Source organism: Coloeus monedula (genome assembly GCF_965178545.1).
Source record: "Coloeus monedula genome assembly, chromosome: 14".
NCBI classification, from domain to species: domain Eukaryota; kingdom Metazoa; phylum Chordata; class Aves; order Passeriformes; family Corvidae; genus Coloeus; species Coloeus monedula.
The window spans coordinates 3,883,260-3,901,557 of record NC_138794.1 but is presented as its reverse complement, the minus strand read 5'-3'; the positions used below and the strand labels follow the sequence as shown (position 1 = coordinate 3,901,557).

General features: G+C 42.1%; 1 protein-coding gene across 1 annotated transcript; it reads left to right on the top strand.

Moving 5' to 3' along the window:
- Positions 1–2,563: 2,563 nt before the first annotated feature.
- Positions 2,564–15,553, top strand: LOC309578411 (lamin-B3-like; the record flags this gene model as incomplete). The annotated part of the gene is made up of 12 exons (XM_082291035.1): positions 2,564–2,928; positions 6,870–7,026; positions 7,769–7,894; positions 8,727–8,897; positions 9,797–9,922; positions 10,049–10,269; positions 10,961–11,186; positions 12,006–12,113; positions 12,968–13,084; positions 13,181–13,285; positions 13,419–13,489; positions 15,344–15,553. 11 exons carry the CDS (start codon positions 2,564–2,566, stop codon positions 13,458–13,460), a joined length of 1,764 nt encoding a protein of 587 aa, XP_082147161.1. The 3' UTR covers positions 13,461–13,489; positions 15,344–15,553.
- Between the last annotated feature and the right edge of the window lie 2,745 nt (positions 15,554–18,298).

The following is an 18,298-nucleotide window of genomic DNA, read 5'->3' as shown; positions in this document are numbered from 1 at the left end:
TGCTCCTAGGTAAGACACACAGGGGGCTAGAGGGGACAGCCAGGGGTGCAAAGAGCCCTGGCAAAGGTACAGTAACCAGGCTGGTCCAAAGCAAGCCAAAAAATCAGTTCATGAGCCACTAGAGCCCACAGCTCAGCAAACCACAAAGGAGGTTAAAGGAGGAGAATTAAGGCCCAGGGCAGAGCTTAAATGGAGCTCCAGCAGCCCTGGGAAGCAGCGTGGGCAGAAGCCTCAGCTGAGGCTGGTCAAGGTTGTGAAGGCTGTTGGTGCACTGGGAGCCCTGATAATATTTTGGGACCAATAGGGACACATTGCTTACACCTGGCTGCAATTAGTTAGAAGATACCTATGGAAAAGGATAACGAAATTTTACCTGACTTTTTCCTGCTTTTTATTGTATTACTTCATTGCTGTATTCTTTTTTTCACCTAATTTCACCAACTCAGGATCAAGGGCTCATTAAGATACTTGAAAAAATCCACAGGTTTTTTTATGCCAACTTTGTGGCATCTGCTAATAGCTTCTAAATCTCCCATATCTATATTTTACTGTAAAAGGACTATTTGTAGAATAGTTTTTACTGTGATTTAGTCTGGGATATGTACTTTTTCCCACATTTTTTTCCTCCCTATCTCTTAATCCTGGAATATTCTTAGTATCTTTAAACTTGAAACAGTAGGAAAGGATGGCACAAGCTTATCTCTGCAGGAATTCCTCAGCTATATTTATGGTCTAAGCAATACAGACTATCAAAGAAGAAGTCAGAAAAAAATGTCACAAAGAAAAGAATCAGCAACAGACTTCCATTATGCTTTTCTTAAGTTGCCTCCTTCTGTTCTCTCACAGGGAGAGTAGGTAAAGAACACAAAAGATAAAACTAGCTCAGACTATTTTTGGACTATTTCTTTCAGCTGTTTTTGTTTGCATTATTACAAAGCCTTGGCAGGCTAGAAAAATATTCTTAGAATAGCAGATTTCTTGCTTTGTTCTGCATCTGTTCCAAAACCATACCACGTATTTGAACAGCTGGCCAGTAACATGCAATGATCAAGCATGGCAGTGGCATAGGATCACAGTGTTCTTTGTAGAGGACTGAGGTATCAAAGCTGAAAGAAGCCCTCAGATGTACACATCTTGGTCTTAGAGGTACATGTTCAGATTTAAACTGCACTTTTTATTTTTCTTGAATTGAGATTTCTATTGGCAATGAAGGACAAACAAGTACTCATTATATCAAAATAAAACACTGGAACAGCTCTGCAGGAAAGAATTTCCTGGTGGTGTTGCTCGGACAAGAACCAGAGGAGCTCAGTCTGGCTCTGTGTCACTCCCATGCTGCACATAGCTTTAGAATCTTGAAATTATATCCTGGGTTTTTATACAAAATGTGTAAAGATGGTCAGAAAAAAAATCTTTGATGTGGATCCATACTTTCTTCTATATCCTTCTCTACTCTGTAACTTTGTATCCAGAGGTATAAATGACTTAATTCTAAACTCCCCAGCTAAACTCTTGGGGCCAGCTATGTTGTTCTCCTAGGTTACCTGCCTGTCCACCTATAAAAAGAAGCTTGACTTTATGACTACAATCTTCATAAAAATCTGTATTTACATTTAAAGAACTCTAAGATTATGCCAAGATTATTTTTCTGTGTATAATAATAAGCTAAGATCTTAATTGATGTTTCCTGTAACTGCTACAACAAACAGCGTAATTAACAGTTACAGTAACGTTCAGAGATTTTTATGCTCACGCTGAATGAGTTTCCTACAGCATCTGCTCTCAAAAATGTAAGTAAAAAGAGTAAATTAATTAGCTGCTGGAGAAAACTGACAACTATCACCATTCATATCACTACTAAAGAAGTGCTGAAGCAACCTTTTTACTAAACACTGATTTTTATTAGATGTAATTAGTGTAAGGCTTTACAGACTGCTTCACACATTTGTCTTCATGCAGCTTCTCTTTCCACCTCTGTTCGTCCTTTTGCTCACACAACATCAGCTTTTAACCAGAACACTATATAAGTGGGATGGCTGACAGGAAAGCTTAAAAGGCCCACAAAGAGCAGAACAAAAAGGGCTATTTTCATCAGCTGAACAATTTGCAAAAAAAATCCCAAACACAACAGGCAGAGCACTGACGCAGCAGCATGCTGGAGTGTGAGCATCACTGCAGCTGCCGTGTATTTTCCTTAAACTGGGATTTTGGTTTCGCCCCGACCCCTTGCACCGGTCTGTGAGAACGCAGGGCTGCGGTAGGTTTGTCCTTCCCCGCCCTCTCCGGGCAGCACCATTGGACTGATAAGATGCAGCAAGGCACATGTGAAAGATAAAGCAGAAAAAAAAACAAATTAAAAAAAAAAAAAAAAAAAAAAAGTGTTTTCTACAGGGCTCGGCTGGGCCTGGGCGGCCGCGGGGCACAGCCCGAGCCCTTTAAGCTGCCCACTCTCGCTGCGGGCCGGCGGCAGCTGGCGGCTATTTATACCGGGGCGGCGGCGGGCGCTGGGTGTCCTGCGCGGGGCGGTCCCGGCGGCGGCGGCGGGGCCCGAGCGGAGGCTGCCATGGCCACGGCGCTGCCCCCCACGCCGGCCAGCGGGAGCCGCTCCGCCAGCCGCGCCGCCGAGTCCCCGCTGAGCCCGGCGCGGCTCAGCCGGCTGCAGGAGAAGGAGGAGCTGCGGCAGCTCAATGACCGCCTGGCCGCCTACATCGAGCGGGTGCGGGCGCTGGAGGCCGACAAGTCGGTGCTGCAGCAGCGGCTGAACGAGCAGCAGGCGGGCAGCGACCGGGAGCTGGGCTGCCTGCGGCTCCGCTACGAGGCGGAGCTGGCCGACGCCCGCCGGGCGCTGGACGACATCGCCATCGAGCGGGCCACGCTGCAGGTGGAGCTGGGCAAGATCGGCGAGGAGCACCGGCAGCTGCACGTCAGGTCGGTGCCCCGGCCCCGAGCAGGCCTCCCTGCCCGGGGACGCCCCGGGGAGCCGCCTCTTTTGGGGTGTCTGCAGGGCGAGGGGAAGGGGATGCTTCTGGCAGGAGCCCGTGGGTTGTGGGAGGAGTGCGCGGTGATGTTGCGTGTCCGGGTCGTGCAGGCGTGATAACCCCGAAGGTGTTGCCCTCTGGGGTTGGAGCGTCTTGGGTTAGGAGACGTCCGGCTGCCTGTTCTGAAGGTGTGCTGGGGGCACGCTGCCGAGTACCTCCGATGCTATGGGGTCACATCAGCACCTGCCTGAGATGGGCATGGGGCTCCTGCAGAATGTGGGGTGCTGGGTGTCCTTCTGGGCTATGAATTCATAGCGGCATGGGTTTGGCACCACACCCGTGTTTACAAACACTCAAGATGCTGGAAAGGTTCTAGAAAGTTATGGAGCAGTGGAAGGAGTGTTTGTATGGAGTCAGCATGCATCTTTTTTGGGCTGTTTAGCTCAGACTTTGCCCAGAGGGGAATACAGAGAGAAGATAGTTCTGGGAGCAGTATGGCTTGACCTGGTGCAGGTTGGTACTGCTCAGAAGTTTTCCTAGTTGCTTTTAAGTCTCAGATGAGCTGCCTGCTGTTCTAGCTTGACTTTCTTGTAAGATGTGTATCCTGAGCCTGGAATCATTATTTGTCTAGGCTTGCCAAGCCTGGAACAAAGGCAATGTAAGTGCTATCCCATTGTCTTGAAGGAGGAAGAGGTGTGTGAACAAGCGTCCAATCCCAACAAGCTTCCTTCATAGAAATATACACCCTGCTAGCACTGCTAGTTACTGTAATGCCCCATTGTACCCCTACATCAGTTATGGACTTGTAATAATTTGGATGTCCACAGGCCCCTTACGTCTTGTTATAAACCTGTGTCAGAGCAAATTTAGGCACCAGCTTCTTCTAATGCCTGGAGGAAGTATTGCCCCTTCATAGACTCAGTCGGACTCAAGTAGCTGTTCTAGTTAGGAATAACATGTTTTTATTGTAAGCTTCTGTTTTCAGCTGCATAGTTGTTGGGCTTGTCTCAGTCATGCTGGATTTTGGCTCACAGACCTGTTTTGTAAATCTAACCAGCCACTTTGAGTGGACAGTGAGGAGAGGGGTAATGCCTGTTCTAAGACTTTTCTGCTGCTCTTTGTGTTTGTGTAACTCTGGCTTTGTTTATAAAGCTTTAGACTTGGCAGCTATGCAGTCCTCTAGACTGTTGGGTTGGGTTTTTTTCCTTTACAGTAACTACTTCTTAGAAGTGGTTAAATGTACAGCCCGTGGGAAATGATACCTGGTACCTATTGGTTTCTGAAAGGACTAGACTGAAGTCCTAATATTAATGTGTGTTGTATCTGGGCTGCCTTACTGCAAATGTCTCAGATGACTTGGAACAAACTTTGAGGCTATCGTGTCCTTATATATACACCCTTTAAATAACCTGGTGGCTGTTTAACTCTTATAGAATGAAATGTCACCAGATAATTTCCCAACAGCATTAACTCTTGGCTCTTATTAATCCCTGATTAAGAGACTCAAAGTTTTTGACAACAATAAACTGATTGCATTTGGTTTTTTCTTGCTACTGAAACTGGTGACTGGAAGTAGGCCAAAGATGTTTGGGGAGGAGGAGCTGTAGATAAGTGTATTGGTGGAATTCAGAGCCTCGGGAAGGTCAAAGCAACTGCAGTAACACAGCAGAGAAAGACAAGACCAGTTCCTTTCTGCACCAGGGAGTATGGATGTGCATTTTGCTCCTGAACCTGCCAAACACAGTGTAGCAACTGATGTCGTGAATGAATTCTGTACGTGCTGCTGACATCCTCTGGTCTTGACAAACTGGAGTCTGTTTCAAACATACCTGAAATCTTTTGGTAAAATTATTTAAGTTCTCCAGATCAAGCATATGTGACATCCTGATTTACAAGGAATGTGATTGGCAGTGCCTCAAAGTTGTTGCTTGTAATTGATAGTCTGTAGGCCACTCTTAGCTCTGGAATGGTTGGTATATGGAATGTTGCAGAGTACTGTAACTGTCACTGCTTGCTGCACAGGGCTGTAAAGTGGTGTTCTGAACCCCAAACTTGGATTAAAAGGGTAGTAAATGCTCTTGTCAAAGGGAGACTTCTTAAATTGTTGTTCTTAAAGATGAAATGTCTTTCTGCAGGGCTTTTTGAAAATAGTATTTTTTGGGAAAGAATATCCAGGAAACCTGAGCCTGGCTGTCAGATGCTTACATTGGAAAGTGGACTGTTAAAACAGACACTAATGGAATTTCAGTTTTGCAAACACTTTGATTGCAGAATGAAATTTATATTATTGTAGGATGAAACAGTCAATATTAAGTAGTGTTATTGGCATACTTAATACTATATCTAATACAGTAAGTGGTAGTGATAGCAGAGACTCCAAAAGGAGGGTGAATAATTAATACCTAGAAAAGAAAGAAACCTGTAAATACTAAAACTACAGCATGTTATCTTGTTTTTCACTGTTAGTAGAGTTATGGTTTTCCTAGTCTGAGTAAAGAGTAAATGTCTCTGAAGAGCAGGGCTAGAAAAGGCCTTCAGCAAGCACCTGATGTAGCCCCATGCCCCAGGCATGTGCTGGAACTGGCCATGCCTGCATCCCTTCCAGCAGATTTTGTGTAACCCTTATTTTAAATTCCAGATGATGGAGATTCCAGAATATCCCCCCCCCAGGCAGTGTGTTTCAGTGGTGAACTGTTAGTTTCCTCTCCCTAACATCTAACCCACGTATTCCTCCCTGCAATTTAAGCTTGGAGCTCCCTGTCTTCTCCACAATAGACATGGAAAACAGATTCCCTAACTCTATGTAGCAGTCCTTCATGTATTTAAAAACTGTTCTGTCTCCTGTCACTTTTCTCTAGACTAAACAACCCTTAGTTTTTTCCAATCTTTCCTTGCAGCTCAAGCTTTCTAGAGCTGATCAATCCTGTGGAATTACTTTGGACTTTTGCCAGCCGGTTTCAGTTATCCACTGGAAAACTCATTGTACGAATTGACACAACTTTGCCACTTGGCAGAACAGATGTTGCCAAAATAAATTGAGAACTTCCTTTACTCTTTGTAACCTCAAATACGAGTTTTGAGCAGGGGCTCTGGACAGTGGGCAGGCAACTGCAGGGATTTTAAAAGTTAGAGCAGTCTGGGGAATTATCAGTGCGTTCTTCCCTGAGAGGAACTCGTTGTGGGCCCTTCTCGCACTCCTCCCCTGTGGTGCCAATGGCAAGTGAAGTGTGCTGGCCATGCAGGTGGTACCTGGGCACTGGTCTGCAGATGGTCTCTTCTCTGCACTAAAGCTCCCCTCGCCCTGTAACTCCGCTGCGGCGTGAGGGAGGGCAGGGAGTCACTCGCGGCGGTGGCTGAGGGGCTGCAGGAGGCAAAGCTCCCGGGCGGGCCGGTGGCCTCCGGGGCACAAAGCTCCCTGTGTGCTGCGGGCAGGACATCCCGGGGGAGGCGGAGCGGCACCGCCGGCGGCCTCAGCTACCCCGCCCCGTGAGGGACCAGCGCTGCCGGCCCCGGGCTGCCCTCAGGGCCCGGCCCGGCCTCCGCGGGGCTGTCCGTGAAGGCGGGTCCCGCTCCGGTCGCTGAGCGTGCCCAGCCCTCCCCGTGGAGCCGGAGGGCCTGTGCCGTCCCTTCTCTCTCTGGCTGGGAATGCCGTGGAAAATAGCTGGCTTCCGCATGGGCTTCGCACAGAACGAGCTGGAAAATGGGTCAGGAATCTCTCTGGTGTAACAAATGATGCTTGTCGGAGGGCCCTGTCTGGTTTGTTTTGTGCTCTCACCGTGAGCCTGGCTAAGCTCTCCGGTGTTTAACCACGGACCCCTCTGAAGGGAAATACATTGAGAACAAACCCTCCCTCACCAGCTGCACTTAACAGCATAAAATTCTTCCTTGTAGGAATTCAAAAAAAGAAACTGATTTAAACGTGGCCCAGGCCCGTGTGAGAGACCTCGATGCACAGCTAAACGCGAAGGAAGCTGATTTAGCAACAGCCCTGAATGAGAACCGGACTTTGGAGAATGAGCTCCGTGAATTAAAGGATCAAGTACTCAGTGTAAGGCTTGATACTCGAATCTAAACTTTGCTTTCACCCCTGCAGTTTTTGCTTGGTTTTAGTTATTGATATTTAAAAGCAGAGAAAGCCTGTTAACTATGACAGTGACAGGTAGACAAAAAGATTTCCACAATCTTGCTGAAAGCAAATGCTACTAATGGTGGTTTCCTTAAAACTTCCTCTGTTGTAGGTACTTTTAATTCTATGACCATAGGATGTAATGTTTCTTGTTCTAAAGTCAAAGCAAGATGAAATGTACTGCTATAGTCCTTGTAGCATTCTCTAATACATCAGGGAAGTGTCTAGTACTGGAAGGGTATAATAGTTTGTCAACATAGACTATATTTGGAGGGGTTTATTCATTAAGTGTCAAAAAATTGTGTTAGAAGTTAAAAAGAAGTTTGGAATAATAATACTGGTAAAGGGGAGGAATATATATGGATAGTACAATTGATTCATCAGAAGTCTACTTTGAGGAGTCAAATTCAGCTGGTGAGATTAAAGGCTGTTCTATATTTGCCTTGTGGGAAATCTGGTCGACATGACAATTAAATAGGATTCTCTCTGTTGCTGATATTCTGGATCCCACTGAAAAAAGAACTTACACAGAGCAACCCACTTCACTCACCCAGCGTGTTTTGATTGCTGTGGGAATGAAGTTGAATGGCCTGTAACAAATTGGCTGCCTTAATTTGAAAAAATACCTCTTAATTCTGATAACCCTGTTGTCTGTCTTTTCTAGCTGAATCTGTCACTGGAGGATACTAAAAAGCATCTCCACAGTGAGATGTTGAGGAGGGTGGACCTAGAAAACCATATGAAAACTTTGCAGGAAGAAATGACGTTCCAGAAGCGCCTTCATGAAGATGTATGTTTTAGCTTATTAACAAGGCATCTTTTTAGGTGTCCATGATCCCTGGATGCACTTAAAGCCCATCTTAACATTGCTTTTATCTCTTAAAAGGTAACTAGCAACCTATGGCAGCCCATCAGCTCATAAAATCCACCTAGCTAGGACGGCTCAGGAAAGTACACAACCTCATGTTAACTGGGATAGTAGCAATAGGTATCTGGAATATGAGAATTTTCAACTGAAATCCCAATATATCACTTTGTGCAAGTGCATATATTAGTTACTGTTAAATTATTCCAGGTGTTTGCCTGAAGTCTAAAGTAATTGTAGAAGTTAAATCTCCTCTAAGCAACTTGTGTTCCCAACTTTGTGAGAGAGGGCAGTACATACAACTAAATGAATGGCTTACATATGAATGTAAACCAGCTTCCTTCTCACTGGTAGGAATCTCAAAGTGTGGTTTAAGTGACAGAGAATTCTAATTTCTCTAACTTCTTGAATAAAACAAGAATAGGTGAAGTAACAGTGCTTAAAGAAACTGAAGTGTATGTGCATGTGTTCTAAGTTAAAAAAACAAACAGAATCTACCTAGTTCAAAGAATTAGTCTTACAAATCAAATATTTACTACATTTATTAGTTTAAGCAATGTTGGCAGTGAGGTGGAAAAACAATAGCGAGGCAGCAAGGTGGATGTGCCAGACTTAATGGATGAATAAGATCTGCATAAATATAAATTACTGGGTACTCAATGATAAATCTGCTTCAATAGGACTTGTGAACCTGGTACACTAAATCCAGTTTCAAACTGTATTGCTTGTTTATTCTCTGAGAAATTTCTTCTCCTAGGAGCTCAAGGAGACAAAAAGAGCCCATGAGAGCAGGATAGCAGAAGTAGAATCTGGCCGTCAAAGAGAATTTGAGAGTAAGCTCTCAGATGCTCTGCAGGGGCTCAGAAAACAACATGAAGAACAAATTCAAGGTTACAAAGAGGAGATGGAGCGAACATTCAGTGCAAAGGTGAGTTTGTAAAAGGTGACAGTAAAACAAAGCTGAAGTTCTCTGCACCTTGACATAATTAAGGTCATAATGGCACAGACAGCTGACTGATGGAGCCCCTGCATTCACTGCAGAGCTTCTTGGCATAAGTTGTCACGGAATTTCAAAGCAGTGTCAAATTTGACAGAGGATTTCTGCAAACATTTGATCCCTAACAAACTGGTTCAAGCATAAATACAGGGAGTGATTAGGAAAAGTTGATCATATTTCAGACTTCTGACAGATTCAGGACCAAGGCGTGTTGTTTGTATTAAGCAATTTCAGTCTTGAATAAAACCTAACTTTTCCTACATACCAGCTTGCATACCAACTCAGGGAATTCCTTTGGATGCTTGTGTTTCTGTTTCCACTGAAAAGTCGATAAGTGCCTCTTGTAGGAGCACTTTATCCTTTCTTGGGACATCTCAAGATTGAGCTATTTTTAGAGGAACTCAATGCTGCTTGTAATGATGCAGGAACTCTTTAATAATAGACCTTCTGGGGAAGAGTGATAATAGTTTGATTTGTACACCCAATATCCTGCAGCCCTATGCTTTGACAAGCAGCTTCTAAACATATTCTCCATTAGTCTTCTGGAGAATCAATTTACTTAATATCTATACAATGTCCACTAACTGAAATACCCTAATCCAGCAATTTTTCACAACCTGATTATTACTTTTTCTGACATAAATGTCAAACTTGTGTAACCCCCCCCAAAAGCAATATAGAACTTCCTGACCTGAACTTTACTGGTATCTGTACACTTTAGTAAAACATAACTATTTCCAGGTGTGACAGGTGAAAATTATTTGGTTCTCCTTCCTTATTTATAATACATGGTAATATGCAACTCGTAACTAACAGTGACTTATCCACAGATGGAGAATGCCCAGCTAACTGCAGCAAGAAATACTGAGTTTGCCAATGCTGCTCGGGAGGAACTGATGGAAACACAGAAGAGAGTTGATACTCTGGTATCTCAAGTTAATCAATATCAAACCCAGGTGCTGTCTTTATTTGTATAACCTTATAATTAATTCAGTTTACTCTCGATTCAAAACATTGGCCTCTTCTCTCTAATCTTCACTTATGATTTGATTTACTTTTTCCCCTGATCCCCATAATTTTAGAATGTTGCTTTGGAGAGCAGAGTAAAGGAGCTACAGAACTTGCTGGATTATGATCGTGATCTCCATCGAAGGCGCATGGCTGAAAAGGAGGAAGAAATGGCACAAGCTCAGAAGCAGGCACAAGCACAGCTGGAAGAGTATGAGCATCTCTTAGATGTGAAACTGGCTCTAGATTTGGAAATAAATGCATACAGGAAGATGCTGGAAGGAGAGGAACAGAGGTAGGCTATGATGAGATCTTCATTATGAGAACTTGCTTCATCCAAGACCTCCACACTGTTTGTCCTTCAGAATGAGGAGACAAGAAACAAGCGCTAAGCACGTCATTAGTAATTCAGTTACTGAAGTGTAATCTTCTGTAAATGGTATTTATAGCCCACATCTACCACATGGTATAGTAAGGTGAAGTAACTTCATAAACCCAGCTGATTAAATGCAAAGGTCCATTAAACATTCCTCAGCTCTCTGAGTTTTGTGCTGCATCTCAGAGATCTATCAAAGAACACTCAAGTTCCATGAATGAAGCTGGGGACTTGGACCCACTCCTGTCTATGCAGACATGGTATCTTGTATGTGTGGTGAGAACATGGACTCTCAATTCACGCTAAGAAGGGTCAAAAACTTAAAATAACTTTCACTGAAGACTTTGTCTGTTGATACTTTAAGTGAATATTTAGTGCAGTTGTCAATCTTCTCTTATCAATATAAGCTTGCTCTGAACTTTGGGGCTGTCTTCCAAACTTGACAAACCATTTAGCTACTCTTGCCAATAAAAGTAAAATTTTGTATTCAAGACCCTATGGAAAGCTTGTATATAGGAAGCTATTAGGCTTGGATATAGTGGGAGGGTAGTTGTGAGAAGAAAAAAAGCACATCTGATATTCAGGTGAACGTTATCTGACTCTTTTCTAGGCTAAAGCTGTCACCCAGTCCATCTTCACACAGCACAGCAACTCAAGCAGCAAGTCAGGGGCGACGGTTCCTGCACGGGAAGAAAAGGAAAATCAAAGAAACCAAAAAGAGGGAACATAGTGCTGCATTTAAGACTATTCAGCATGTTTCAGCTACTGGAAATATATCTATTGAAGAGATCGATGCAGATGGGAAATTTGTGAGGCTTAAAAACCACTCTGATGAGGTACTTTCATTTCCAAGTCTGCATTGCAATGTGTGACTGCTTGGGGATGGCTTTAGCTTGGTGACAGATCAGAGACTGACCCTTTGGTACTGCAGGTGTTCTGCTCCCAGGGCTGTCTGGGAGGTGCTTTTGGGTGCAGGGGGTTTTCTTATGCAGAAATCTAACACCTTCAGCTGTTTGTCATCAGATTTAGGCAAGCACTATCAGAAGTACTACTGACCCTTGATGAACTAAATAGTGTGCTTCAGTAAATTAGATAAAGATGGCTTCATCTTAGTCAAAAACACTTAAAACAGCTAAAAGGTTGAATAGAGTTGATGATATCTAATCCATGCAGAGAGTTTATCTAGCCAATAAGCTAATTCTTTGACTAGTTTAGTTTGCAAATCCAGCACTATTAGAATTCATCATCAGGACTTCAAAACATGTGACTTGTAGTTTAGTAATTTCAGCCTGAAATACACAGTGACCCATGAAGTTTTAAGGTGTTTTTTATGCATGTGTGTATATATACATATATAGAGTTAGTAGGTGGCCATGGCAAACTTCATTTATCAGACTCTCCCTGGCAAAGAGCATCATGACCCCCCCCCTTTAATGGAAGGTAAGAATAGGTATGGCTTGACTAAGATTAATCCTAAAGTACAGGGAGAAAACATTGGGAAGTTTTAATGGAAACATGGATGCTTCCTCAAAATTGTCAGATACTTGTATGCTACAGGAGGGGGATTAAAACTGGCCCATGAGTCTGGAAAGAACCTTGTGGTTGAATTATATGGTGTTGGTCTGTAATGCTCAGAGAAATCTCTTGTCCCACAGGATCAACCTCTACATGGCTGGGTGTTGAGACGACGTATTGGAAGTGTGGCAGATGTTACTTACAAGTTTCCTTCACAGTTCACTCTTCAGGCAGGCCAAGTAGTTACAGTAGGTACTGGGTTTGCAAAACTTCCTCAGATCTCTGCTCTGATGTTAGATGTCAGTAGAGATTCCTGTAATATGGAAAATATCTAGACAGGTACTGCAAGTGTCTAAAGAACTAAAGTTCTTATTTTATGTGGAGATGGATATGGGAAAAATCATTGCAGCACCTTGATCTGAAATTAAATTTTCTTTAAAGCTTGAACTGAACTTGGGTCATCCCAGACAGGAGTGTGCTCTAACAGAATCATTGTATTCTAGTTTTTTCTTAGGGTTTCCCATACTCCTGTGACTTGATAAAAGTTGTGCAGAGACTGTTACTAAAATCTTTAGCCTACTCCAGGTCAGCAATGCTGAGCTCATGATTTGTAGTACTAAGCTAAATATTGGCTCTAAAATCATACTCTTAAGTACATGTACATGGTGATCAAAGAGCTGAACTCTACACTTGCTGCTCCAAACTGTGGAGGAGCTTGTTCAATAGATCTGAGAGTGACCCCAGGTGAGAGGCTCTTGCCCACACAAATTGCAGCCCTGAGCATGTCTGGGACTATGGCCTGGCTCTGTGACTCAAATGTTCTGTATGGCCAAGCAGGGCTACCTCTCCATTGGGTAGAAGCTGTTAACAGCCTTTTATGCACTGTTTTACAGTCTTCAGCTAGAAAATCTTTACCTCCATTCTTGGTAGTCCTGAAAAGAACTAATTTGCCAGGGATTATAGTGGTTCTGTTTCTCCTACTGGGTGTCTTTGGCATTAAAATACTTAATAATTATATTATTATATATAAAATATATATGAGTGAATTGTAATCTAACCACAGAAAAAGATTCTTCAGAAGCTCACACTAACTCTGTTGCAGATCTGGGGTGCAGCTGCTGGTGTAAGCCCAGGTCCTAGTGATCTGGTCTGGAAGTCTCAGAAGTCTTGGGGAGCTGGGGACAATATTGGTGTTACACTCATTACAGATGATGGGGAGGTAAGTGAAATAATAAAACACTTCTACTGTCCTAATGCTAAACTTGTTAGTGCTTAATTCCTGAGGGGTCTTGGTGGCAATTCAATTGTATTCTAGGAACTCGCAGAGAGGAAGATAATGCTTGTACCCAGAGGAGAAGAAAGTGAGCAAGATGATGATTATGAAGAAATAACTGGAAGTGAAGTGGCATTTGCACCTCAGGTAAGCTGCCTGAAGTTTAAATACATACTATCAGCAGAGTCATTCAATGGCCATTTCTTGTCCTTACTAAATGAAAATACTTCTTCAAGTACTATTCATATCCCGCAACTCTTAATGTTTTTCTTGATGTCAGACCAAAAGAAGAAGAAAAAAGAAATGTTGTTTGGTTTCATGATAGTGGTTCCTGTGAGCATCCTTAAGCAGGTGAGATGGTGAGATCCATGCTTGTCACCTCATAGAAAACTTGCTTCATCAGTAGTGCTGCAGTCTCTTGTCCCACGTAGGATGTAGCTTGCATGGCTTCGCATCAGAAATGCAACTGAAGTTTTGCTTATTCTCTGGTTGAGTACGATCAAACAGCAGCATTAATTATTTGATATCTTATTACTGACACACTGAAAATTACAGCCTTTAATGTCCATTTCACCTAAATACCTGATTATGAATTAACTTAAAAGCTGTTAGCCTGAGAACAGAACACTGTGCAAACACTACCTGCTTCTGTGGGATGAAGTGACTTACTTGACACTCCGGTGTCCCTGACTTGCTTTTAAGATTACTTCAGTGTGAACTTAAGGTCAATAGACTTACAAACTTTTGGCTACAAACTTGCATCCTGTGCAAGACTCTCCAGCCCCTTCAAATGGCTTTTGACTGGCCACAATATAACTCTGAACTGATGCATTTTGGATGCTCCTACTGTACTTTGATATACTATTAGCTAGCTTTAATTGCTGAAGTAGTCTAAATCAACTAATATGAGGTTTTAAGTTGGTCATAACTGAAGAGTTATAGACTGTTCTTGACTCAAGTTTGTTTGTATCTTTACCTGAAACAGTACTATGGTACAAGGTCCAAAGCCTGAGAGCAAGGGGATGCTTAGCTAAAAACTCTCTCCTTCCTGCTCACATGTTAAGCTACCACAGCTCTTCCTAAAACTGATCCTACACAGTTACAAGGAGGAGTTGCATCTTACTGCACTAGGTCAAAGCTCCCACTACCATTTCCTAGATATTTTCATAATGTATCTGTCTAAAAACTAACTTAAAAGTAACTTAGTACTGTCTTTCTGGGGAAAAAAAAGTAGCTAAACTGCCTGCTGGTTTTTTATTTTACTTTTTGGTCCTTTCAAACAGAAAATCTGGGTAAATATCTGTTACTATAATACCATGTGGCTTAAAGGATGTTTATCAGTCTTCTGACTTGCATGCACATTTTTGTAATATTTTCAGTCTCACTGAGGGATGGTGAGACCCTGTTAAAGAAGCTACTGAGGAAGTCTATGATGCTGTTCTGCCCTTTGGGCTCTCAGTGACACAAGCTTCTTTTCATATTCAGTATAGGGCCTCTCCTCAAGGGTGGCTTCTTTCTATTTTAAAAGGCATTTTTTTTTGAGTTCACTAATATGACTTGTTTGGTAATCAATGATGGAAAGCAAAAGTAACTTTTTTCCTTACACTTCTAATCTGTTTTATCAGCAACTTTACAATACAGTTGTGTGCCATTTATGGTAAGAATCAATTCTAATACTTCCAATCAAATTTTAATGCCATTCCTGTTTGCTGAATTCCTATCAAACTTTTGACATTAGTAGCTATATGCTTCTGCTGCATTGGTAGTACTGAAATGGCTGCTTAGTAAACAAAAGTTAACTTTGTTGCATGCAGTAAAATAATGGAAAGAATGCATGCTGGGCTTTAAAGGAAGGCAGGGTTTCCATGCTTTTTTGCTTCTGCTTTTTACCCTCCTAATGAGGGCAGCATGTATCTGCATGCCACTTAGGTTCTGATGCTTAGGAACCAAGGTAGTCATGGGTAGCTTGATGGCCTTTCATTAAGGAAGGCACAGGCTCATGCATTGCATGGACTTAAAGACTTGTGTAGTACAGTTCATGTTCTGCCTCTTGAAAATCTGCTTTGCTTTATTAATAAGTAACTAAATCTACAAAGTGCTAAAAACCCTACCTGCCTATATGAGGATCAAGTAGGTAACCAGCAAGACATAATAAGCTTGTACACATGCTAATTAGCCTAATGTTTTCATGTTTTCTCTCTGCAGCAAAATGAAGATCCCAGCTGTTCTGTCATGTGATGTGGACAATCATCTGAAAACACCTCTCAGTCCCAGGTGACATAGACTATGTGTGTAGATATCTTCTGTAATATCTGGAACTTGGAATTCACATATTCCATCTGATGTCTTTGTGAGAAGCATTGTCCATAACATGATGGAATTTCCTACCTTCTCATACTGGACCCTGGCCTTGGATTTACTGGTACAAAGAGCAGTAGAATACAAGCTCCATGTGAAGTTATTTTTATTTTTACTTCTACACAAGGATCTGGTTTCTGTGACCTGCTGAAACAGAGGAGGGTACAGAGTTTACAAAGCTTCTAAACATGTGCCCTAGAAGGATGTTAAATATTTGACAATGAACAGGAGGCTGCCTCAGCTTTCTCAATATTCTGACATGGTGTTCCTCCAAAGGTAACTTCTCTTTCAAGCCTGAGTGGGAAACGTGGGACTGATCACACCCTTGCACCTTGAGCAAGTCTGAAGTAAAACATTCTCCTGAAGAGTGATGAGTGTCTGAAATGTTTCCTGCTCACATCCTGGTGCAGAAATACATAAAACTGGTCTAGATCATTTCCTAGAGTGAAACACTTTAGAATTAAAAGAAAGTTGTCAAAAATATTCCTGCTTGTTATTAAATGTACTGTTTCTATAGTCTAGCAGCTGGAAATCCCCATTTCAGTATTGTATATTCCTAGATACACTGTATCACAGCAGAGCTGTGCCAGCCTTAACTTGGACAAATGTATCCTATAAATGTGAAAAAGCATCTCATTCTGACAGAGCAGGTACTGTGACCAGTGCTGCTGGCACTGTTTGAACAGCTTTCTAAGGAGCTAGAGAGAAAAATATTCTAAGTCAAAAATCAAAACTAGAAAGCACTAAATGTAGTGAAAAATGCATCAAAATGGCTGCACTTGGAACCCTCCTGTGCTGAATCTCCATGCAGGCTGCAGCTGTGTCTATGTCCAACTGGACAGCTGGGGGAACACTGTTCAGGGGCCAGTGTGCAATTCCCTGTCATGCTGTAGCTCTGTGCTCCATGGAAAGCCTGTCCTGGACCCTCAGGAGGGGACAGGCAGCCTCAGGGGCACTGCAGTCACTCTGCTCCCCTGCTGCCCCTGGGGGAAAGGAAGGGCTTTGAGCCACATGAAGTAAACTTCCACCTCAGAGCAGGAGGGGAGGGCAGCAGCTGAGCCTGCAGATTTCTCTCAATGCTGGAATAGTGTTTTGACTGTCTTTTACCTTGCCAAAGTGTTCAGTTCCAAATTCAAGACCTGCTTTGTGTTAGGATGCAGGTGTTAAGGTGAGGCTTTCCTTATGCTAGTTTAACTCCTATATTATTTAAAAGTGCTTTCTAATTTTGAGACATCAAGAGTACATGCTGGTTTAAGACTTGGATTGTAGCAGATCCAAATTCTTGTTCCATCTCAAACAACAGAAATAGCTGCTGCTCTAACTTTGCTGTATTTATCTTGGTTTCTTAAACTTTTTTAACTATTAAAGATATTTTTCATGTATATAAAAGCAGTCTTGGATTTAAATATTTGCAGATTAAATAATAAAGGTCTATCTGTTCAATGATTTCTCTTGAGTGGTTCAAAAGACTTTGAAGTAATAAAACTGCTGACTTTAGGGACTGCAGAGTGAAGAAACCTTCAGAACTGCACTGTGCTCTCCTGTTTATATTTATCACTTACTTCAACCAGAGCTGAGCTGCTATGAGCTTAAGAGGAATCTTCAGTAGACAGCTTGCCCATAAAATCTCATCAATTTGTCTTGTATGGAGAGCATGTTCCTGCAGGGCTGCTCACTTTGTTTGGTCACTACTACATTACTAAGCAAAGCAGCAGATGGTAAACAGAAAAACAAAGTGATTCCATCTTCGTGTTGAGGCTTTTTTGGTATATTTTTAGTTATTGCATGTTTCCATCACCACATAGTCTTCTCTTTCTCCTCCTTTCCATCCCTTTCAACTAAATATAAAAAAATAGAAGTGTGTTGACTTTTCATTTATTTGTAGTAGGCACCAGTGCTGCTCACCCCTCTCTCACTGGAGTTTTATACAAACCCTATGGAACTAGGAGCTGTTTGTACTTAGTTCCAAGGAATATGTCTCTTTCCTTCTGCTAGAAAAAAATGTTAACAGACAAATGCTAAACAGTCAATAGAGAAGTAGCAAGATTATTAAAACTGCAGTGCAGAGGTGTCATAAAACTAATACTTTCTTTATTAATGCATTTTTTTAATGTAGCATTGGTTTTGTCACTGAAAGCTGATCTATTCAGCAAAAGTGGACTCCAGCTCAAACAAGTGCCAGAACCATAAGTACAGATGCAGCAACCACTGTTCTTATCCCACAGAAATATTTATTCAGTTTGGTCAGTAAATTATAGGAATTTTCAATGCTGAGGACTTGTACTTAGTACAACATCATCTTAATATTGACAACAACCACTTTGCCTTTTGTCAACATACAATGCAAAAGATGTATTAACTTGTTCACAATAAATTACAGTGTGATAGATGAAAAGAGCTCAATGACATCAGTAACTTAGGAACTGGTTACAGTTAGCTTCACTAACAGTATTTTTAGAAATGGTTTTCAATAGTAAAATCATTGCAGCCAAAGATAAAAAAAACCCACATACAATAATAGCAAGGAAATGCATTTTTGGAGCAACAGTGAGCTACCAGTAAACACTTCATACAGTGATCTTCAAGGCACAAAGCAAAAAAACTGGGTATGGGTTTTTTTGCAGGTTGACAAATCAGGGAAGGTGAAATTTTTTTGAATATAAAATAAATAAATTTTAAAAAGACGCATACAAAAGTCAGTAAGTCAGTCAAATAGCAAGGCTTTCACAGAATGCCACACTGACAGAACATTTGTGAATCCATTTCAGTCATGAAATCATGTTCACAGCTCAAATGACACAA